General features: G+C 37.7%; 3 protein-coding genes and 1 pseudogene across 4 annotated transcripts; 2 read left to right on the top strand and 2 right to left on the bottom strand.

The window, feature by feature from the left end:
- Positions 1 to 943: 943 nt before the first annotated feature.
- LOC110751887 (dihydrofolate reductase) lies at positions 944 to 2,871 on the bottom strand. Its single transcript, XM_021952412.2, has 5 exons — positions 2,415 to 2,871; positions 2,206 to 2,304; positions 1,875 to 1,916; positions 1,590 to 1,719; positions 944 to 1,301 (listed from the first exon to the last, which is right to left on the bottom strand). Exons 1-5 carry the CDS (start codon positions 2,649 to 2,651, stop codon positions 1,123 to 1,125), a joined length of 687 nt encoding a protein of 228 aa, XP_021808104.2. The 5' UTR covers positions 2,652 to 2,871; the 3' UTR covers positions 944 to 1,122.
- A 1,892-nt stretch (positions 2,872 to 4,763) lies between these two features.
- LOC110751894 (bet1-like protein At4g14600) lies at positions 4,764 to 7,579 on the top strand. The gene is made up of 5 exons (XM_021952435.2): positions 4,764 to 4,924; positions 5,631 to 5,802; positions 5,879 to 6,002; positions 6,839 to 6,895; positions 7,112 to 7,579. Exons 2-5 carry the CDS (start codon positions 5,765 to 5,767, stop codon positions 7,268 to 7,270), a joined length of 378 nt encoding a protein of 125 aa, XP_021808127.1. The 5' UTR covers positions 4,764 to 4,924; positions 5,631 to 5,764; the 3' UTR covers positions 7,271 to 7,579.
- Positions 7,580 to 7,677: 98 nt separating this feature from the next.
- On the bottom strand, positions 7,678 to 9,025 carry LOC110751980 (uncharacterized). The gene is made up of 2 exons (XM_021952555.2): positions 8,381 to 9,025; positions 7,678 to 8,070 (listed from the first exon to the last, which is right to left on the bottom strand). The coding sequence occupies exons 1-2, from the start codon at positions 9,023 to 9,025 to the stop codon at positions 7,678 to 7,680; spliced, it is 1,038 nt and encodes a 345-aa protein (XP_021808247.2).
- A 5,290-nt stretch (positions 9,026 to 14,315) lies between these two features.
- On the top strand, positions 14,316 to 15,741 carry LOC110751979 (small heat shock protein, chloroplastic-like; annotated as a pseudogene). Its single transcript, XR_015834126.1, has 3 exons — positions 14,316 to 14,354; positions 14,581 to 14,838; positions 15,006 to 15,741. The product of XR_015834126.1 is annotated as a small heat shock protein, chloroplastic-like (transcript).
- The last annotated feature ends 8,882 nt before the right edge of the window (positions 15,742 to 24,623 follow it).

Below are 24,623 nucleotides of genomic sequence, written 5' to 3'. Positions count from 1 at the left end.
AATATGAATAATAGACGGATCAGGTTAATATCGAACACAAAAATTTTGATTTTGACAAGATAAGCACTTTAAACTAGTATTAGGTGAATAGAATTATTTATTTTCTCATGTGTATGAGTAATGGTATGATTATAGGCTTTTCCTTATAGTTTTGCAAGTATCATACTTAAGTAGCTTTCATTTTACAATATATGTGAGTCAACGTGAACATGATACTATTATATACGGAATAGTTTAGTAATGAGTCATTTAGCACAAATAAAACGAGTTTAATTAATATTGACTACTATCAAACACAAACACAATCCCGTTGACAAAAATTGTCACTCCTAACTTTACACCAGTGATGTCGAGGGAAATTTGAAAATTAGTATACATATCACATTGGTGGAGAGATGAATGATGGGTTCCTTCAAAGAAGCACCACATTTACCAGCTAAATCCGCTGACCAAATGACTCAAAAATTATAACCTATGAACACCACATTCATCTGACTGCAGGATTATGTTTGATCAGATCCAACCAAAATATTTTCCAACATAGAAGGCGAAACCCATTTGGTGGGATCAATGCCCATTTCTTTTTATATGGAGAACTCTTTTTTCCCACAAGTTCACATTGGTTTACTCCCTCATCAATCCCATTATCTCTCTAACTCTAACTTGTGATCAAGCGGGATATTGGCGTGTGGTTCCAAAAATTAACACCATGATGTATCAGATTTTACTAGAATCAGAGTTAACGTCTGGTACAATTGGTTGTCTTTAAGTTGTCATATACTTTAAGCGGTTGCATATGTCTTAACTTAAGATATGTTTGGTGTCTGAGTTCTCATTTTTGGGTCTTTAGCTGAGCGGAAATGCACAATAGAGTTGCAGACTCAACCCTAAAGTGCATACGGCGTCGATGATTCACAATGCATGAGGATGGGAAGATCCTAACTGAGGAGTATCCAAATATAATTCCAGAAAAACTCTATATATTGTTCTAATGAAATTAAATTTGACACAACATGGGAAGTAAATGTGGTTTTAAATGGCACCAACGTATTGAAGGAAAAAAAAAAGATTTAAGGGGCATGGCCAGAATGAATCTTCAAATGCTGCATTACTGCATTATTGTTACTGTTGGTCTTTCTCAGTCAATGCCTTTTGAATCTTGTCAATGAAGCTCATCATGGTCTCTAAACTCTTTTCATCAAGCCTAGGGACTGTATGACCCTTGGGATGATGAATGATTGTAGGTTCTACACAGTGTTCCAATAGCTCAAGTCCATATGGCTTCAAGAAGTCCGTCTCTCCTACAAACACATAACACACTTTGATAAATAATCACTAATCAAATTGAATGATTATGAACCGTTGATTGAAATGGGTCTTGTGATATAAAATTCAGGAACAAAACAGAGTTCACACGTGCGTAGACAACATTAAATAAAGTAGTCCTGCAATGAAGAAACCCAACAAACTGACGAGCTGTTCACATACATAAACCACTCTGAATTGTTGATTGAAATACGTCATCAATGTAGAATCCCATTTTCTTTGTGCATTTGGAAATTTGACCAAATAAAAAAAACAGAAATTACCCAAAAAGTGAAGGGACGGGCATTGAATGGGAGAAGCATAGGCATCGTCAGCTACTGCTGGGGACTTGAATTTGGCCCCTCCAATTATGATGAGGAATTTAATTTTAGGCACTTTAGTCAATGCCAACCCCTACAAGCAAGGCAAAAAGAGTAACGCAAAACAAATCAAAATTTTATTATAAATTTACAATAAAAATATATGCCAAAACAAAACAACAGTCCCCACAAATCAATATATTATTGTCAAAATCCCTGCATTTCAATTTTATAGCTTCTGGTGTATACCTTCGCTTGTAGCCCCGGCAGCGCAGCCGACAATATTGCACCCTGCATTTATTCATTTCCACCCAATTAGTGATCAAAAGAGTTAAAAAGGGACGGCGTTTATAGGGCTTTTGATTTGGACACAATTTCTTTCTTTAGGAATGCAATACCATCATCATCTTGTGATTTTCAATATCTCATTTCCAAATTGCATTTACTAGAAATGAAAAATGGACACATATTGCTAAAATTAAATCTGAATATTAAAAGAGGTCACAAATCCGAATTTCTGCTCTCAATTGATTGAAAAAAAAACCCCATTAAAGGATTTTAAAAGTGGTAAGATAAATACCTGGGAAAAACCAACTAGCCCATCAAATGGTCCCTGCTTTATAATGTACTCTTCTATGTATTCCAAACACTTGTCAAAGTTTGTGTACTCAGAAAATTCCTGCGTAAAAAAAAATTTTATTCAAAACTTACCCTTTTACAGAAAAACAAAAAACAGCAAATCAGAATGGGAAGGATGAATCTGGGAAATTCTTTTTTCTTTTCTTTTACCTTGTTGAATTGGAACCACTCATAATAAGGAGGATCAAAAATGCCCTCAACGTCAGATTTACCTAGGGCCGGAAAAGGCCCATCAAGATATACAAGGTCGAGCTTCTGCAGCACAGATTCAGGCCACTTACCCACTTGTTTCTTCATGATTTCTCCACTGGTTCTGAATCCATGGAGGCAGAGAAATCTGGGTTTCTTCACAAACGACCCTACTTCTTCGCTTCCCTGGCTACCCATGTAATTTCTTAATTTTTCTGGGGTTTTTCTGTAATAATAATAATAAGAAGAATATGCCAATGGTTCGATGAGTTTTTTTTTCTTCTTCTTCTTCCTCTTGTCAGTTCCGCTAGTATTGGAGGAATGAAATGTGCGTGGATTTTGAGTGGGGTAGCTGAATTTAAATGGCGAAGGTTTGAGGCAATTATTGTTGACTGGAACGACGTCGTGTGGGAATCTGCCTCGTTCAATGTGAACGGCAGCAGCGCACCAACGAAATTGAGATATCATCATCTGATTTAATAGAGCCGCGTGTACCGTGTGCGTGAAGGGGTGGTAGATATGGATGGTAGATGAAGGGGCGTGCGTTTTAGAATCGACGGTAGATGATGTGTGGTGTGACATCATGTCACACGAGAGAAAGAAACCAACGGTGGATGAAAATGGAAGGAGAACGCAAGTTTTGACCCGCGTTCTCTTCCACCACGTTGTCTCTTAAATTTATATTCAATTTTTTTATATTTTTATTTTATTTACGGACAATGTTAATCTCCACTTGGGGTGGTGCCAAGTTTTGCGTTATTCACTATGAAAGGAAAATCTCTTTCAGAATCCAAAGTATTTTTGTTCTTTTCTAAAAAAGGAAGCAAATTTAACTATTTAGTGAACCATAATTCTAATATATTTATCTACCTAATCAGTGGTGAAACCAGAATTTCATATGCGTGAGGGCCTCTCACAAAATATAAACAATAAAAAATTTGAATTCAAGACATAACAAAACATCAAAAATCATATTGTTTATTCATTACAATCATAAATTATCCTCAACGAGTTTTCATGCTTTGAAATCATTGCGGGCCAACCAAGTCATCTATACTGTTAAAAACGTCTCTTCTCAATATATGCAACCAATCAATTTTTCATAATATTCATAATAAAAAATACTCTCTACACTTGCAGTCGCAACATGTAGGATTAGTGCTAGTGTCATAAGCAAGTGTACTAAATGGTGTATCTAATCTTTTTTTGTCTCAACCATCTTTTGTGCAAGATAAGTAATCCGTTTCAATTATGTAAATTCATTGTTAGAGCTTACGTCCCAAATGTAATTCTCAAGTTGTTAAATCCATTAAAATCAATAGAAAGAAAAAAATAAAATTTTCACAAACTAAAAAACACCATAGGTAGAGAGAAAACAATAACAAAAAATAAGAGAAAGATTAAAAAATAATAATAATAAATGAATTAACTAATTAAAAATTGATAACATAATATTGAGTTTGAGAGAAAACTCACTAACACTGAAAAGTCTGCTCCCTATATGTGCCAATAAAATAGAAAAAGGGATTAAAATCTCTTTGATTTTAGCTAGCGATTTGTATAAAACAGTAATATAATAATAATAATAGTTTTATTAAAACTTTTGGAAACGGGTTTGCAAATGGAGGCATAGGATTGGAGTAGGGCTCGTCAATAGGCCGGGCCGGGCTAGACTGGAGGAAAGGTAAGTTTGGCTGGGTAGGGTCCCGTGTGCTAAAGTAATATATTAATTAATATAGGTTATATAGCATACTACATTCATTTTTTATAACTGAGTATGGCCCTGGAACTACACTAGTCCCAATGTGCCTTTGCCACGGCACCTAACCTCACCATTTAGCTAACCCCATAGGCTTTAAAATTGATGATTATATTACTCGGATGCTTACACAAGCTTGAATTTACAAAAACAATATATGGAAAAATGTGTGAGGTTAAAGGGTTTTTCTATTCAAATGCATGCTAAAAGAATATAATTGCAAAAAAAGAAGAAAACAAATTGTAAGTCTACACCCGATTGAAAAAAAGAAAAAGGCATGTCTTAAGACAAAAGATATCTAGTAAAGTAGCTTATAGTTCAATTGGTTAGGAACATTTATTTTGCATCCGAGATCCTAGATTCGATTATCACCTCTTCCAATATCACTTGTACAGAAAAAAATTAAATAAAAGATAACTAGTGTTAAAATGGAAAATATACGGACCTTAATGAAAAGCGTAGAAAACAATACTGGCCACTTCGGTAATTTAGGTAAAACAATGTTGTCCAAAATTGTAGAAAAAAATAGAATTTCGTTTTGTTTCATTTTAACGAAATAGCTTGAATTTCTACTCTTTCCTCAAAATAACAGCTTCTATCCTCCTTCGTCTTACGCGTGAGGTTTCCATTTCTGCTACTTCTCTCTAACTTTTGTCAGGGGCCTATCTGTTGTCACCGTTCGAATCCCCTGTGTTGTTCATCGACGACGAAGGTTTTGCCATTGACATCTTTTCTCTTTTTATTTCTTTTCAAATCATATGCTTTTCTTTCTTGATCAGATTTGATTTACCAGTTTCAGAATTCGAAATTCCTCCGTGATTGATTATCAGAATTATTATATATGTTGGAATTCGTTAGAATCCTTTTGTTTGGTTTGCATCAAGAGATTTGAGGGACGTGCAATTGAAACAGAGCCCTAATTCTTTTGGCTAATAAATTGGAATAAGGGTTTCGGATGGAGATCATATGTTTTCAGTCATCCAATTGGGTTTTTGTCTTCCAAATTGGGTTTAACAGGCAGGGAAGCAATTTAAATTGGTATTCTCTTTAGGGCCTAAATCCTAATGATGGCATGTAGAATGAGTCTGTTCAGCAACCTCGAGCCGGAGTCTGCCGACCAGGGCCTTGTGATGTACTGATGTACAATGTGAATTTTGTGTTGAAGGAGTGTGCTCTAGTAGAGTATTATCTTCCCCATTGAGTGGTTCTTGAATTTATTTTATTGTTTCTTCAAACTTGGGTACTAGTTTTGTGGTTGAAGCTGCATTGTGCAAGATATCCTCAGATAAATTCTTTGTGAATATTTTATATTTCTGGCTTATTCTACATCTCTTAAGTACATATAAAATTTACTTATGTTTTGTGGTAGTCCATCTCCTTCAAATTATGGTTTATAACAGAAGTCCATGCATGGTCAGATATTCGAGATTCAAAAACTAACGGTGGGCAATCATCAAGACAACATCATCACCAATTCAATTTGAACTAAAAGACGATTGTTCATAGAAGCCGAGTCAGGCCAGCTCACCAAACACAAACTCTTGTCTCTCTAATGGCACCCTATGGCAATGCTGCTCCATACAGATCAAGGTATTTTTTACACTATGCAATGTTTCTATTTTGTTTGATTTTGTTTGATGTTGATAAATGAATGATGGTTCTTCAGGGAGGGTCTTAGCACAAGACCAGCAGCTAGCTCTGATGAAATCCAATTGAGGATTGATCCAATGCATGCCGATTTGGATGATGAGATCACTGGTCTCCGATCCCAAGTGAGAAGATTGAGAAATGTATGCACTCCATTTATCTTTTATCTTCTTTTTTATTTTTTCTTTGTGTGTTTTATTTAGGTAACTGAATTTATGTTTGTACAAATTGGAAATAGTATTTTATTTCTTTGTATGTATGTATTTTGGTCCCATAATTGTTATATATTGGCAGTTCTGTTACATTGTTCTCAGTGTATGCATATTGCTTGATGGTTTAGACAGGTCCAAATAAAAATGAATTATACTTGACCTTTTTAAAGATTGGACGCTTCACTTTAACTTTTTTGTTTCTATTAGCTGTAGGATGTAATGCTTTAAGTGAGCCATATGTTTCTCGTTTGAATTCTCAGTCTTAATTACTCACTTGCATTGCACCTGTTGTATATTGATGCTTGCTAAATGTGATAATGTTACTAGCTAGTAAATCCATGGTTAATTACTACATTTCTACTTGTTACATATTTCCTTTACCCTTCATTGCCATGCATTACTCTTCTGAATATGGAATCTATCCTAATGTTTTAGTTATATATATTATATTTGTGCTTTCTCTCAAAATTTCTCTAGAAGTTTATTTATTCGGTGTACAGTTCTATTTTGTCTTTATTGGTTTGCTTGTAAATGTTGGTTTTGGTGGATATGTGCTTGCGTTGTATTTCTTTGCTTGGTTATGGATATATAATGGAGATAGTCGCTGATGCCTGTCTGCAGACTCAGGCTTTTACTATCTTGTCTATTAGGACTGTATGAGTTTTCTTGGAATTTCATATTTTGCCTTGCAAAATTGTTTATTTCAGAAATTTGATTACAACCAAGTTATAGATAGCTTTTAATCTTGTTCTCTTATTCTGAGGCAGGTAGCGCAAGATATAGAGGCGGAAGCAAAATTCCAGAATGAATTTCTCAATCAACTGGTATACCATCAACTCTAGACATTGCTACTTGCATAATTCACTTTATTTTGAACTGCCTTGGAAGGATGAAATCGATTACTTTACATTCTACATTCAACAATTTTTGTTAAAATTGATGGATTAAAGGTCTCCATCGGTTTGACTTTATTTGTGTACGTGTGTGTGTGGAGATGGTACAGCTTTCTGAAACCATTATATGTGTCTGGTTCATTACAGCATATGACGCTCATGAAAGGTCAAGCAGGGTTGAAGAACAATGTCAGGAGATTGAACAAGAGCATCGTCCAGAGTGGAGCTAACCATGTTGTCCATGTAGTGGTTTTTGCGCTAATTTGTTTCTTTATGGTATACCTTTGGTCCAAAATGTTTAGATGAAGATTTCAAAGGTACTTCATGCCTTCTAAACTCTTTTGTTCAAGGCTAAAACAGGGTTCTGGGGTACACAAATACTAGTTTCATTGTAAAGCCATCCTCATCCTCCTATTAGAAAACTAGTTGAACATCCTCAAGCATCTCAAAACTAGTTGAAGAATTGATCTATGTAAGAAAGAAACTTTATGTCATTGTGAAAAATCCCCACAAATCTTTTCAGCAGCATGAGTCTTCCAATTTTTTTGTCGGATGTGAGATCTTTATGATCTTGATTTTTCTATACTATTTTCAATTTTTACGCCGAGAATGAAATGATGCAATTCTATTCGTCAAATGCTTGTTACACACACACACACACACACACACATATATGCTTACAAAGTTTGTAAATGAATGACTGGTTTAGCTAGTTAGCACAGGCTAACATTTGAATATCTCTGAGAACTTTGGATAGTTTGTTCTTGCTTGCATGTTCTTACTTGTTTGAGGACTGTTCTTGCCCACTCTGCAAAGTAGGTTTCATTGTGGCCAAGCTGGCCGTCTTTGTAAAGGAGAAAGCATTCTAGTTGTTTTGTAGGGTCTGGGCATTCCTTTTCGGTGTGGGGGTCCCACTGTGCACATCTGTGCTTCATGCTGGATTGGTCTGCCATCCAGTGATAAACATTCTGGCCGACCCTAGCAAGCTTCAACCATCCTTTGGGGAAAAACTCCATTATGCTACTGTTTCTATCCATGAAGAGCATGTTTGTTAGCTGTGCTCCATGTGGGGATGGAAGGATGTCTGTGTTGGTCATTAGCTTAACCTGTTTTAAGAACACCAAGTAGAAATCATGCATTACTAAGGGAACAGTTTTAATGCACAGTGCTCTAAACTCTATAACGCGTAATTCTTGACTACAACCGATCCAGTTGTATACAGTTTTAAGTCAAACCTAAGTTATTAATGCTAAAATTGCTTGAAATAGCTCTCATCTAGCTCATGTGAACTCACCTGCAAGCGTCTTTTTTTTCTTTGGTCAAGACAACATGTCTAATACTAGGAACTTTCTCTTGATCAAATGGGAAGGTGAAACATGAATTAATTAAAGGAAAAGAGAGAGAGAGAGAGCAAACCTGATCACAGAAATTCAGATCTTCAGACTGAACCACCTCTAACATGTACCCATCCACCATTGCACACTGCCTTGAGAATACATTAATCCCAGCAGTTGGATCCTTGAATGATCTTGAACCTCTCCTCATCAGCAATGTCAACCTTATACTTGGCTGCCCTCTCACATTCACCTCCTTCCCCCTACCTGCAGGGTTTATGCCACAAAATTCTCTTGCTTTACATCTCAACAAGTCAGAGACCTGAAGATTCCTCTGCTTCCCCATTTCCCCAACATTGTGCCTCATCACAACTGCCTTCTCAAAACAATAAGGCCCATCATCTCCTTTTTCAAATACTTCAACTGGCACCTGCCCAAAACTTGCTTGCATGACATTCTGAATCCACAATCCCCTTTGGTCTCTGAGCTCTCCCCAATAGAAAAGTACCAACCTTGATGACTTTGAGCATCCATTTTTCATAGACCAACCCACAAAAGACATTGCAGTTAGCCCATGCCACAAGTTTTTATAGTCATAGAATGTATCAGACACAAAAGTGAGGCCCTTCAAGAGTGTGGTTGAGCTTGGTAGACCTTCAGGCCATGCCAAGGCATGTGGTGCAGATACACGGGGCAAAGGATTCTGCATGACAACAGAATAGTCCATGGATCAAAAAAGAAAAATTGATCTGGTCACTTATGTTTCCCAAACATAAAGTCAATTAGTGATTACTGGAATATATGTCTCTGAGACATTTGATTAATATTGTAGAGATTGGAACCTAAAATTGTAAAATCTATATAGTTGATGTCATGTTTATTTACCTATCATCACATTTGGTGTTGAATTGATCAGATCTGGTATGGTTCAAGCAAAACTTTCTGTACTCAGCTTGACTAGATTACCCTTCCTGTGATTAAATATATGCCTTACTATTAAAACTAAATTAGCTCTAAATATAATTAGTTAGTTTTTGTTTATTTTGTTAAGAGCGTAATTAGGAAGGAAACTAATAAGGAGGTGAGGATGACACAACACAACTGCAAGCACTTTCAGAACTTTTAATCACATGGGCTGCTCTAACTTCATGAAGTCCTTCAGGTAGGCCTTAATTTTCTTTACTTGTCATGATTTTTTTGTACATCGTTCGCAAAAGAAAGATTTGAAAAATGATTACCAAATTGACGAATGAGGCATTGCGCACAATCATGGCATGGTTAGAAAGAGATACCCACAGAAGGACTGAACGTGCAGCAGATTAACTTAGTGATATTGGCTCTTCGGAATGTTTTGGGCCTCGGTAGTGCTAATAACATGTAAGACATGAAACGCTCGGTAAGACCTAGGGCACCAGTGTAGTACCGGCCGAAGGCTCTTCGATGCTTAAGTAAGTACAAATTCAGTAAATGAAATTGTCAGAGCAATAGGCAGTATGCCGTGAGTTTTGATTACCTCTATTTTGGGACTTGGGCCCCTCCTTCTAGGCCTTGGGAGGTGCGCATGTTGTTTAGAATTTCGATGTGGGACTGTAGACTTTGCTGTGAGTGCTCCACGTGTCCTAGAGGGGGAATTTGCCCTAACCGTGGAATCGGCAGGCATGGTGCCGAAGGCTACCCTGTTGGTGCCCTATTTTGTCCACGTGTCTTGCTCTTATTGGCTGTTAGTGCTGGTATAAACAAAACTAATTTGGAGATCCTATATAATGATGGCTCACTATAAAAGTGAGACTCTTTTGTATTCAAGACAGAGATTACTAATATATAGACGTAGGCAAAAAAGAAAAGCAGACGAATAAGATTAGGATATGCTGTTAGCCCTTCTTTCTCAGTCCCTTATAATAATATGGGGAGGCATCTCCTTCCATCTACTTTTTTCCTGCTTCAACTTCATTGCACATTTTCATGGATACAGAGAGTGGAAGAATCTCATATGCTAGGAAAGAGCGCTTTCAAGGCTCGGATAAGGAGGAGAAAAATCTAACAACAGAATGAACCCTGGCCCCAAAAAAATCCCTGAAAAGCAGCCCTTGATGGATGTTCACAGCATAATCCTCAGGATATGCCATTTGTGCTTACTGGTTTATTCCATCTCTTGGAGTCTTTGAGCCCTTATATAACTTGTGCAGGGCCATCATTGAAACACAAGCAGAAGCAGCTATACATACTAGAAGAAGTATACTTGTCAAATAAGCAAAGCAGTCATAGGGCTCCTCTTTCTTGGCAGGCACTGGTGACTGATGCAGCTACAAATGTACAATCACTTTCATTGACCTGCCAAAGAAGAGTTGCCCTACGATTGCTTTGGCTTAATGAAATTTGCAGCCTGTCTGATCATGCAGTAGAGCCCTGTCATGCAAAACATATACGGCAAGGTATAATATTAGGCTAGGCTAGCCAGGGATAGATGTCCATCACAATCCGCCCGCCTAACAATCAATAAACACAAATCATATTACTTTCTGAATATTTGCCTCAAATATTAATACTAGGAATCAAGTTGTTTGGGGTTTTGAATATCAGAAAATCTAATAAATTCAATGGATGAAGTCTTGCAGTCCTATATCTAATCAATAAAACATTTTCCCTTTTATTTTTTCAATACACTACACCTATCTTTTTTTTTGCTGTTAAAGTTCAGAACGCCTATCATTTGCATTGCTGTTGTGACAATGATCCTCTTGTACTTAAATGTGGTGAAGACACAAGTTAAAAGCCTTTAGTTTTTATTATTTTGTGTCCGTAGTACAAAATCATACATGAGCATAGTTTTCTACAAATATTTAATCCAGCTTCCTATGGCTTGGACAATACTGAACCTGAGTTTGATATAAAGTGGATAAAGACCGCTTAGATGATCCACATGTCAAAGCCAATATGCTATTTCAGGTCAGAGTTGTCTTCAACTATATGTTTTTCGAATAAAAACTTCATGTCATTTTCCTTTTTAATTCTCTCATCGTTTTATTCTCTTACCATGCATGAATTCTGCATTCAGGCACATTTCTCGTAGTTAGAATTACCAATCAGTGATTACGTCACAGACTTGGAAGTCAATATTGGATCAAAGTATGCGAATCATCCAGGCCATGATAGATATATGTGCTAATAGTGGGTGGATTTCAAGCTCAATTACTTGCATGCATCCTCTGCAAATGGTCGTGCAGGTATTCTTCTTAGTAGTTACAATTTTGACTTCTTAGTAGTAGTACTTGCCTAGAATAAAAGACAAGTGCTAGTGCGAATTGGGCATTCAGCCTTGTTTATATTATTACATTCTATAGCCAGCATATCAGTTGATTAGTTAGAGATGTTAATCGGGGATGCTGAGCACCCTTGAATGTTGTTAGTCCATGCTTCTTTCCTTTATTGTTTATCTTGTATTGTTTTTTTTCCTTTGTCCTCCAAGCGAAGCTCTTCTTTTGTCTTATTTATGTAGATTTATCTGGCCTGAGGAAGGGTTGGATGTGAGTTAACCAGACCTTCAGAGACCCCTAAAGCATGAGAAATATTTGCAACCTTAAGTTTTAAATTCCGTGGCGAGAACTATTTCAAGTATGACTTTGGTTTTTTCTTTTGTCAAAACCAACCTTAACTGAATTTAAACATTTGCAACTAATTACTCTGTTTTGCCTTGCTAATGATAAATATTATTTTCTGTTGGTCTACCATCCAGAGATAGCGAAAGTCAACTGCTCCGAACTACAATCCATATACTCCAATAGGTGTTGATGTGTTTGTATGCCCCAAAAAGATACATCACATTGCCCAGCATCTTGAGCTTCCCAAAGTGAAAGCAAATGGGAAAGTGTTCATTGTAAACATACAGGTATTTTTTCAGAATTGATTTATCTTGTTATGTTTTGTTTGTTATATTTTGGCAACATCTAATGATATTGCTCTGCGCCTTGTTGCAGTTGCCTACTTCTCCTGCTGCAGTGTATCTTGGTGATAGTGATGGAGAGGGGATGAGTCTTGTAATGTATTTCAAAGTTTCTGAGAATTTTGATAAAGACATCTCTCCTCAATTCCAGGACAGCATCAAGGTAACTTCATTTTGTACGCAACTTCATCCGTTTGGATAGGCATGTACTTTATTATGATGTACTCTCCCTGATGGAAATGTGATCTTATGTTCTATTGAAACACTCAGTGATATATTTGAATGACGCTTTTAGAAAATGGTTGACAATGAGATGGAAAAAGTCAAAGGATTCGCAAAGGACTCCATTGTACCTATTTGCCGGATTAGACCTCTCCCGAGGAAAGTTTCCTATGCCGACAAAATGTCGTCGGGAGAGGTTTTTTTAAATAATAAGTATAAACTTAGTATCTTTAGGTCAGTAAATTTTTATTTTAATTTTCTTTTTAGTAATTCAATAAAATCATAGCCTTATTTAATTGATTTCATTAGTAATTATATGTTTTAATCATTATTTATTTTGTGAATAATTAGTATTAAATATTTTAATTAACTTCATAAATATATTACTTAATAAATAGTAATTGGTTTTTAAAATTTTTTTCTTTAAAAAATACTTAAATACTAATTATTCACTAAGTAAATAATAATTAAAGCATAACTACTAAATAAAGTAATTAAAAAAGAGAAATTCAGATTATGATATTTCAAGGGTATAGCCGTGAGGCTATACGTTTAAAATATTATGTTTATGGAGCCTTACCAAAACAAATTTATGTCCAGAGTGCTAAATTGAATCAATAAATTTGTGATCATAAAAATACTCTAGTAATTCGCTGACTCACTTGAGAAGTTATTTTATTGGTTGTGTACATATCCACATGACATGTTGATATGATTTATCAAAATGTTCTCAAATTATTATAATTCGTATGTTTAAAATATTATGTTTATGGAGCCTTACCAAAACAAATTTATGTCCAGAGTGCTAAATTGAATCAATAAATTTGTGATCATAAAAATACTCTAGTAATTCGCTGACTCACTTGAGAAGTTATTTTATTGCTTGTGTACATATCCACATGACATGTTGATATGATTTATAAAAATGTTCTCAAATTATTATAATTCGTGCACAATAGTTATAAAATCCAAATTTTACAAAAAAAGAAGGAACAATAAGAGAAAAAATCGCAGCCAAAGGTGGTTCATATGGTAGATCCATTGTCTTAGAAAGGTTAGAATGGTGGTCCATATTTTTTGGAAAATAGTATAGCCGCTCGGCTATGCTATACTCCTTTTAAAAATGGTACTCCCACGGGGCTATACTCGGTTTTCGCTTATTTTATTTAAAAAATAGTATGGCCGCGCGGCTATACGTGTTTTTCCTTTTTTTCAGAAAAAAGTATAGCCAGGAGGCTTTACCCAAACTCGTCACTACGAACGTCTAGGGCACTGAGCACGCCCGTTCCAGGTTACGAGCTGGGTTCGAAAAATCGGCCTAGGCGCTAGGCGAGAGGACACCGACACCAGGGAGTTAGGCGGCGGCTAGGCGGCCTGGGCAGATCTAGGCGGCGGCTAGGCGGCGCCTAGGAGGCCTGAGCGGATCTAGGTGGCCTGGCGGGCTGGGCGCCAGGGCGGGTCTTGTCCTTTTTTTCCCAAATGAAGACAGACGAAGCTTGCTGGTGCGAAGGAGCAAAGGTGACATGTATATAGTGTGTGAGAAGGAGGAAAGGTGACAGAAAATAAGGAAAGGCATAAGAAATGAGGGGTTTGTTTCGTGTGAAATGAAAGGAAGAGATAGAAAACTGTGTTTTTGTTGTTTAGAGAGTGAGAATTGGGAGGCAAATCGGCCTAGGCTCTAGGGGGGAGGGAGGACACCGACACCAGGGAGTGAGGTGGCGCCTAGGCGGCCTGGGCGGATCTAGGCGGCGCCTAGGCGGCCTAGGCGGTTCTAGGCGGCCCCTAGGCGGCCTGGGCTGATCTAGCCGACCTGGGGGGGCTGGGCCAGGGCGGGTCGTCTCCTTTTTATATCCAAATGAAGACAGACGAAGCTTGCTGGTGCGAAGGAGCAAAGGTGACATGTATCTTTCCGGAAGGCATGAGAAAAATGTAAAATTTACAGTTGTCGTTGGGTCGAGAAGTTTCAGTCTCAAACGTTCAAGACCCTTCTTCAAGCTTCCTTTCCACAATCCTATAAGTTAACCTATATATTGCATAATGGTCAGTGCCTGGCTCACCAAGCAATCCCGAAGTTCTAATTGGCAACCACTGTAATTTCGTATATTTTCTTTCTGTATTAGCTTTTAGCAATCACTACGTCTTCAACTTTGGCTTTGTCCTCTTCATCACCTTTGCTATCAACCAAAGCTAGGTCTTCAATCAAAACATATGTCACTGCGCCGTGCTCAGCCACCTTCCTTCACGGTGGCATAGGCTGCCCGTGGTGAGAGCTCAGGCTTGTGGAGATGGCCAGCTGGACGTGCAAGTCAATCAGGGCAACCAAGGAACTGAAGTCGAGAGGAGGCCATGGAGGTTGGCTGTCGACATTTCACCTTTTGGTAAGTGTCACAATCTCTCGTAAGTTGTTCTTTAATTGAATTCTGATTTGTTTGAACAGAGGAAAATTAGACAGGAGGTTCTTAATGTTTATTTAGTGGTTTCTTTGTTTCTTTAAAAAGCACCATCAAACTTGTTTGCTTAAAAATGAGTTTTAATTTGTTTGCAGGTTTATTGGATCCCATCTCCCCAGTGAGGACCATGCGCCAAATGCTGGACACAGTGGACAGGCTCCTGGAGGACACTGTGACATTGCCAGGCAGAAACAGAGCATCCGGGAAAGTACGTACGCGTTGGGACATCAAAGATGATGAACAAGAGATCAAAATGAGGTTTGACATGCCGGGCCTCTCCAAGGAGGATGTCAAGGTGTCTGTAGAAGATGATGTTCTTGTTATAAAGGGAGAGCACAAAAAGGAAGAAAGTGGTGATGTTTCATGGTCGAGCAGGTTTAATCCTTGTTGTAGCAGCCCTATCCTTTTCTGTAACATCCACAGATGAAATAATACCTGCACTGCTCGCATCACTTGCAACAGAACCCAGAAGAGGAATCATATAGTAAACCTTCCCAAGCTTCAGTTTGTAATAAGGAGGGAGAAGCTCTGAGGCTTGCTTTGATACACTAATACCAGAGCCTGAAAAGTTCATCAACATGTCCATAACAAGAGTTGGTGCCCTGAATTGTAAAACTTTTTTATATATTTAAATATTTTGACTGTACAAGTGGCATAGCGCTGTATGGTGGACACTACTTTAGACTATGTGAATGAGTTTTATAATGAGGAGGAGGTAATAGTACGGGCCAATGAAATCTTCTTCAACAGATTCAAAGAAAATTTTGGTTGAAATTTTGTACTCCTTATTTTGGAGGCTTGTAGTGTAGATATGCATCATACTTATGGCTTTGGTGATGTCAAAAGAAGCATACATAATTGTTTATTCCAATTCTGGAATGAAGGGGAAGACAGCTTCAACTAGTTTTAGCCTTTTAATTAATTAGTTACTGGCAAAAGAGAGATAAAACAATAATTAAATAAAGGAGGTTAGGTGGGACTGAACTGAACCCAAATTGTGCACCATCTTCCTTATTCAGTATTTCTATGTTTAAGAATGCTGAAATAAAATCTCATTTAAAAAAAAAAAATTTGCTTGCTTCAAGGAGTCGTAGGTGTGTATTGTTGGGGTCTCCACTGAGGGAAGGTCATTATCACATAGGAGAGAAAGAAAGATGGAAACAGAAGTGAAATCAGAAGACAGAGATCCCCTGCTGACAGAAAAACACACCTCTAATGATTAGTTTATTGAAGACGTTGGCTTACAATAAAATAGGTCATTTAAATAAGTAGATCTAAAGCACACCTAACCCAGCAAGCTGGCCCCTTAGATTTGGCCTTCTCTCAGTGGTCCATTTAAAACTAGTTGATGTAGTCTCTTTGGCTCTGCTAGATTTAACTGAACCCTTTGAGATGATAAGATAGAGAGCTCTTGGAAGTGAAAGCAAAGCTAGCTAGGCTGCAGTGCAGATACCCTTTTGTTGCTGATGGAGGTAAGAGGTAATTGATCCCATCCCATGAACAAACAACTTACAAGTTAGAAGTCATAGAAGGAGACAAATGGAACCATTTAATTCTTTCTATCTGCAGCAGCGTGGTGTGTTGTCTGGTCAAAGAGGGGACATAAAAAAACTGGTATTAGTTTTAGGAGTGCAGAGAAGAGATCAAAGAAAGATGGCATGGACCCCATATGTTTATGGAAAGTGGTCACCTTCTCTCCAATTCCATTCTTCTTTTCTTGCTTGCAATTTGCACAGCTGAGGCTTCCCTCTACTCTCTATATTCTGTGTATATGTCCTTTCACTTGTCATGGTTGGTTTCAATTTCAAACAAGTTCAATGAATCCAAGCCAACAGTCACAGACTCACAGCATGAGGAGGGCTAAGACTTTGCTTCTTCTTGTTTGACGTTTAAAGAGAAACACTGGAGACAGACAGATAGAGACATTTTGCCCCTTTCTTTTGGTTTGGGCCGGCTACCGCCACAAGACAAGAGATTCAGCTTTGGATGCTTCTCCTCCTAAATCCTAAGGGTTGTTGGAGAAATAACAATATAGCCGCATGGCTATACTACTTAAATATATTCAAATATTTTTAAAGTATAGCTGCGTCGCTATACGCTTTAAATATATTCGAAATGAATACGAAACTCACAAAGGAATGTTGTCCGCAAGTGAAATGAAGGGATAGAGAAACGAACACGAATCTTGCACTCACAGTCACAGCCATTTCGCTTCTCTATAAGCACTTCCAAGCATCAAAGACTCGGTCTTGAGGCTCTCTCTCAACTCAAGTTTTTTTTTTTTTTTTGTTGGTATTCTGTAGCAATCCTCCTTCGGAATGTTTTCAGAATTTAGAGAGAATACAAGCTAATTTCACAAGGAGGAGAAGCCATAGAAAAGCATAGCGTAGTGATGACTTTGATTGCACGCTATGCTTGAAATTACTATATGAAAACCTGTCACAACTCCTTGTGGGCATTTCATGCCTATTTCAGTCAATGGATCGAGGTGAGTGTTTTGCTGTTACTGATTCTATTGAATTGAGTTAGTCTATATCTTCTACTTCTAATCCCTTTTTAGTCCTTGACTTGTGTTAGTTTTCCTAGGTAACAAATGTCCTTCGTGCCCAACAGTTCTTTTCATTAGTCCTAGAACATGTGCTTATAATAATTGAATGAGATGCTTGTATTATTTGACGTCGGAATTATTGCTTTATGGTTTTCTATACCTATGCTGTTTGTAATGGGCATGGTTGCACATCCCCAAGGAGTTCCACCTATTATAGATTGAGTCTGGCATTCTCACTTTTACAGAGTATAACAATTAGTTGATTTCTGGTTCTAGATTTTGGAAATAAAAAAAATCCAAGTAATATGAAATTACTAATCTATAAATATGAATTTAGGAAATCATTTTGGTGGGGCCATTCAAGCTTTTATTTCCATCATGTATTCAATGCTAGGCATGTATTTTAGGTTTGTCAGCATGATATGTGCTTGCTAATTTTTTGTGCTTAATTAGTGTTATAGCTTTCAAAGTTTACCAAGATTGTTTGCTTCAGTTATGTGGTCTACCTTCAATATCTTCTTTTTGTTTTTGCCAGTGTGACACTTACGACATTATACAAAAGAACTTCTCAGAGGAATTTTCCAAAAGGAAGTTGGAGAATGAAATGACAAAACTTTGGTGTTGATTTGATGCCACTGTTTGTAATGGATGGTGTCCTCCCATTTCAGAAGTTTCCGCTACACATTTTTTAACCTCGTTATAGACTTATGGTAAGTTGGTTAGCAGTTTATATTTTTCACATATGACATTCATAAAATATTTAAACGTAGAAGTGCATTTGCTGCAAAATAACTATGTTGACAAACTTATCTGGCAAGTTTTGTATGCCTACTTGGTACTTTCCTACAGTCCATGTGATCCATGTGTTTTGTTGTTTTTATTGAATATTCATAGATTTTTGCTTGTACCTTGTCACTTAAACAACAGGTAAGGAGGGTAATGGAAGGCAATCGTCAAAGGGGAATGGTAGATTAGGTCACTGGTCCTTTTCTTTCCCTTTTTAACTTTCTTAAGGTATATAAAGTTTGACCCGAAGTATAAGTTTCACTGATTGTGGCTTGTTTTTTAATTTTGTAGGTTATCATTGATTCTTCAACATGTTCAATAGCTGATTTTTTTTGTGAAGTAGAAATTACCAAGGTGGGTGAGATGTCTAGCCATTCATTTAAAAAATACTTAAATACTAATTATTCACTAAGTAAATAATAATTAAAGCATAACTACAAAATAAAGTAATTAAAAAAGAGAAATTCAGACTATGATATTTCAAGGGTATAGCCGTGCGGCTATACGTTTAAAATATTATGTTTATTGAGCCTTACCAAAACAAATATATGTCCGGAGTGCTAAATTGAATCAATAAATTTGTGATCATGAAAATACTCTAGTAATTCGCTGACTCACTTGAGAAGTTATTTTATTGCTTGTGTACATATCCACATGACATGTTACGAACGTCTAGGGCACAGAGCAAGCGAGTTCCAGGTTACGAGCTGGGTTCGAAAAATGGGCCTAGGCGCTAGGGGGGAGGGAGGACACCGACACCAGGGAGTTAAGCGGCGCCTAGTCGGCTTGGGCGGATCTAGGCGGCGCCTAGGCGGCCTGGGGGGGGGGGGGGCTGGGCGCCAGGGCGGGTCGTGACCAAGGTCTTAAATATCGGAGGTATCGGAAATATCGGAAGTCAAAAAACACGGAAATATCGCAGGAAATATCGAGATATTATCGGTATCGGAAAAAATTGAATAAAAACCACGAAAATTGTAAGAAAAACTTGGAAATTTTTATTGAAACTTTGCAGGATGTTTATTTAGTCAATTATCTATTAGTTTATCACAAAAAATTGGAAGAAAATGCATTGCATGATGGATTTAACTGATTTAAGTTGATTATATAGCGAGCTGGCAAACACTGTAAGTGTAGAAAATATGTAGTAATTAATGAAAGAAGATTAAACACACCATAATCATTTATATATAATGAATTACTACAATATTTTACACTTTATACATTGCATGGTAAGATACATGAGTGACTTAGTACCACATAGAGTTCCTATGAGGTTCAAAATTTTCACTATCTTCATCATCTCTATGTGTAGAGTAAGTATATTTTGAAGAGTAGTCATCAAATGACAAATCCCCAAAATAGTTTTGCATGTAATTGTTAACATGCCACCCATATGGATCTGAGATTGGTTGACGTTGTCCATAAGCAAAATCATTTGAAGATTGAGTCTCGGATTCTTTCCATGAGTCGCTTGATTCCATCCCAACAGAAATGGGATATGACGGGTAGGGAAATGGTTGGTTATGAGTATAACCATAGTTACTACTCATCTCATGTGAAAATTTGTTTCTTGCAAAAAGAATTCAAAACAAAACCATGTATATATATATATATAAATATTTTAGTATTTTCACAAAAACATAAGTGATATGGTGGTTAAGGTGTTGAAGGAGTAAAATGGTTTTCACAAATACCATGTATATAAATATTTTTGGGTTTCGTATTGGGATATTATAGATAATATCTCGATATATTGCCCAAATCATTCATAAAAATGTTGAAAATATCTTCCCGATATTATCGAGATAATATCGATATATTGACGATAACACTATGGTTAGTTGTTAAAATATCGGACCCCCAAAAATCAGATATTATCGATATTTAAGACCTTGGTCGTGACAGGACCCGCCCCGAATTCCTCGAAACTCGAGACGAATCCTGTGGAAATTTTTCGACATCACACCAATCCCGGGCCCACTTACTAAAAATTTAGCCTATTTTCCAAATTAAGGGAAAAGAGCACAAGACTTTCTGCCGAAATTTCGGCAGTCTCCCCTGTAAATTGAACATTTCCCAAAAAATTCCAACCTGCATAAAACACATTTTAAAACACCAACTGGCAGCATGTACAAGTTAACAACATCCAATCACATAATAGGTCTCCGGCCTTCAGATAATTCAAAACCAAACCATTCATGATCTCAAATAATTATACGATTACTCCCAAAAATCATTGAACTGGATTCAAATCCATTAACCACATCAAAAATCCAATCAGACATTCAGAATCGATCACACCTTTTAAACGCAATAATATTCCGCGGCTGCACCTGGTGAGACCCTAGGCTGCCTACGTACCATTGGACAAGGGATCAAGCCACACGTAGTTCTCATCTCAACAGTCACAACTCCGATAATATACATTTATTTAAAGCAGAACCAACAATACATTTTAGATTTATCACTACTCCAATTCCGACAAAACACAATGAACACATTATCGATTTCATCCCTTTATATCAGTTCATTCCCGTAACCATACCCTATCCAAGGCGTATGTTGCCGTACAACACTCCCCAATCCAGAGCTTACACATTCATGCATGTACAGAGTGCTCACAAAGCACAATCTCATTGATCTTAACCCAAATCAAAACCACATACACATATACGTAATATGTATGCCTATAAATGAGTATATATATATGTGTATATATAATAACACCCACCTTTCACCATCATTATGTACTGGGGGAAACAATCCAACAAGGGATTGTTGACTAGCTCACAATTATCCGGCCCTCAAACGTCCATGTGGCTAGGGATGAGGCGTCCAACTGGGGGACTGATACTCTAACCAGCCCGTACGGACGAAGAATCAAGACCCGTAAGTCTGAAAACCGTCCTACGCGCGCAGACTACCCAATCAAGGGTCTACAGCAACATCCCGTCAAGGATGCCCCGGGTTCCGTCATATCCAGACCATATCACAATTTCCATATATCAATATCCAAGGGGAGGTACATATGTTGATGCACATCATGTACTAGGGGAAACAATCCAACAGGGGATTGTTGACTAGCTCACAATTATCCGACCCTCAAACGTCTATGTGGCTAGGGATGAGTCGTCCAACTGGGGGACTGATACTCTAACCAGCCCGTACGGACGAAGAATCAAGACCCGTACGTCTGAAAACTATCCTACGCGCGTAGACTACCCAATCAAGGGTCTACAGCAACATCCCGTCAAGGATGCCTCGGGTTTCGTCATATCCAGACTATATCCACAATTCTTCCGGCATCCCACAATTTCAGGATCTGTGACCAAGAAAGCCCACACGCCCGAAACCCGGCACGTGTGTGAATAGTATATCCAAACCATATCTATATATCCATTTCCATGTATCCCAGTGTCCATATCCATTGTTTCCAAATATCATCATCCAAGGGGGGAGGTACGTATGATGGTGGAGTTCGTAATTCTTATATAAATATTATAAAGTAATATTCCCTTTCTTAATCCAAATTTTTCCCAAGGCATCGTATTAAGAAGACATCCGAAGGGCCTGGACAAACTCCGACGGGCCTGGCCAAAATAAATCAATCTCCGAAGGGCCTGGACAAACTCCGACGGGCCTGGCAAAATAAATTCTCGAACATAAAATCCATAACCGGGGAGGTACCTAAGGTAGTGCTAATAACACTCAAATTTAACATTTTAAGTACCCCATACAAAATCAATAAAGATAGCACTTTCTCAATTATTGTAAATCTACACTCAAGATATTCAAATGTATCCAAACCCAAATATACAACCCAAATACTTCATAATATATCAAATCCATTAATCAAATATATAATATATATTTCAAATGAATCACTAAAACAATATGCATAAACTTTCCACATTTGGTCAACTAGGCCCGCGAGGTCCACGATCTCCGTTTTACGATCCGAAAGTTCCTATGGGTTCCACAAGGTCTAAGATACACGTCCTGCAAGTTTGGTTCAGATCGGACGGTTAGATCGCTTGCGATCGCACGATCGAACGATTATCGTAAAACACAAACTTTAAGTTATTTAAATCGGAACATCCGGGGCTCCGATTCCCGATCCGCGAATTCCTACACAATCCTAGGAATACCTAAATCAACATATATTAAATGGGAAGCGATCCAACGGTTCTAACATATCGAACCCGGAATTCACACAATATGTAAAATCCGTTCGGGGTTCAAACGTTATCCAAATTAAGATTCGTAAAATCCTACGCGCTCGTGACAACCAGGGGATCGCATTGGGACAAAATCCCCTCTGATACAGTGCATACGCGCCGCCACACGCGCTGGCAGCGCGTGGGTGTCCAAAGCGATATCGCATCGCCGGAAAATCTCAAAATCTCGGGCTAAGACCCCTACTCTAGGTAATACACCTAATTTGGAGTCACTTTTGTTCTTGGACATAGCCCAAAAATTCGACGGAAGTGGCTGAAAACGGAGGTCGAAACCGGCAGATTTTTCAATCGCTTAATTAACTACTATAACGCAGAAATTTCTTAAAACTAACACAACCAGCAGCTAAATCACGTCGAGAGGTTAGAAAATCATACCGAGATCGCAAGATTTGGTTGTCGGAATCACCCGAACGAGCTCCGTGAAGTTTTGGGTAAAACCGGCGTCTTTTCTCGATATTCCGGCGACCACAGGCAGCGGTGGCGGCTGAGAAGGGTCGGGATGGGTAGACGACGTCGCGCTGGTTCTTTTGGTACCGGTGCCACCCAAAACGGTGGCCGGATGTGACGGTGGTGGCCCAAAAAGCCTCCGAATGAATAGTAACAGCAAGGGGGGTTTTCTGCGCGCAGGGGAGAGAGAGAGAAATGAGGGTTTTTCTGAGATTTTAATAAAATTCAAACTTCAACTTATTTACGATTATGCCACCGAGGGTTTTTACATCGTATCTCTCTCGTTACAACTCCGATTCGAGCCTACCGCATGTCTACAAACTCATCTCAGTACGACCTACATAACGGTACCAACCACTGCCCCGAAATCCTCTGGATAAAAATGACCAAATTACCCCTACTCCGGGGGCAAAATTGAAAATTCATATTTAAATAAATTAAATAATTTGATGGCTAAAAAATTTAGGGTCTGGGTGTTACAGGTCGTGTCCTTTTTTTTTTTTCTTTTCCAAATGAAGACAGACGAAGCTTGCTGGTGCGAAGGAGCAAAGGTTCCACTTTCAACTTAAGCATATATGCAACTCATATATATAGTAGTTTGATCCATAAAATATGATTTCCTATTGTAATTGTTCAAACATTTCAAACTCTTTTTAATTTCCTTTACAGATATTTTAAGCATAACCTGTACCTTTTGTGAACAAACTATCAAAAAATAACTTTCTTGAGATTTACTATTCTAAGAGTTTACTCATCACTCAAAGTATGAATGTTTTTACCAAATTATAGGAGGCATTGGGTTTAGTATTCCAGGCATGACGTTAACTGGTTTTAATGCAAAAATAGTTACTTGGTGAGTAGATGCATGCAGCGGAATGGCTATGATGTAAAGTTTATCAAAAAGAAACATCGCTTGGCCTTATTGGAAAGTTTGTGTCTGGATCTGGAAAATAAGGCCATGGAAAGATGCAAACCGTTGCATATTATTAGCTGTAAACATCTTACAATTACTTTTGCATCAGCTATAGAATCTCCATGATCTCAGCTGCTCCATATCCTAATCTATTTTCTAATTAAACTACACTTTAAACTAGAACTGCAGATATGCTCGAGTTCTGTTTCTTGATTAATACTAAACTGCAACTCCTTATGTGATTAGAAGACCATTCCAATATGGTGACAATGTAATGTCTTAGAGGAATATTTCAATCCCATCCGAATAAACTTGTATGGCTCGAATTTTATTTTATTATTATTTTTTATTTATAATGGTCAGCCACCCCTTTTTCTTTTTTAAGAAAAATTATCGCCCAACAATTACATAAGATAATCTAAGTGTTTGACTTGGATTGGGTTTGTCCTCCACACCACACCGAGAGAATTTGTCTTTGTGCTCCCCATAAACGCCTCCGATCTCAGAACGATTAGGAAGTTAGCGGGAGAAGTGTTAACAGAGTGAGCTCTTGATAATGGAGAAGAAGAAGAAAAGGTTTCAGACTTCGCTGAGAGAAAATTCTGAGAATTTCTTTGTATTGTTTTTCTGAATGAATAGCACAATACAGTAGGATACATTTATACTTCAGATAGTTAGAGCTTAAGCATCTGAGTTAACAGCTTAACAGATTGCTAAACTAACTAACAAATCTGTTAGCACAACTAACTATAAGCACGTGGTACACTACACACTTGGACAA

This window comes from Prunus avium, chromosome 1, assembly GCF_965620075.1.
Source record: "Prunus avium chromosome 1, drPruAviu1.hap1.1, whole genome shotgun sequence".
NCBI classification, from domain to species: domain Eukaryota; kingdom Viridiplantae; phylum Streptophyta; class Magnoliopsida; order Rosales; family Rosaceae; genus Prunus; species Prunus avium.
This window is presented reverse-complemented; position numbering and strand designations above follow the sequence as displayed.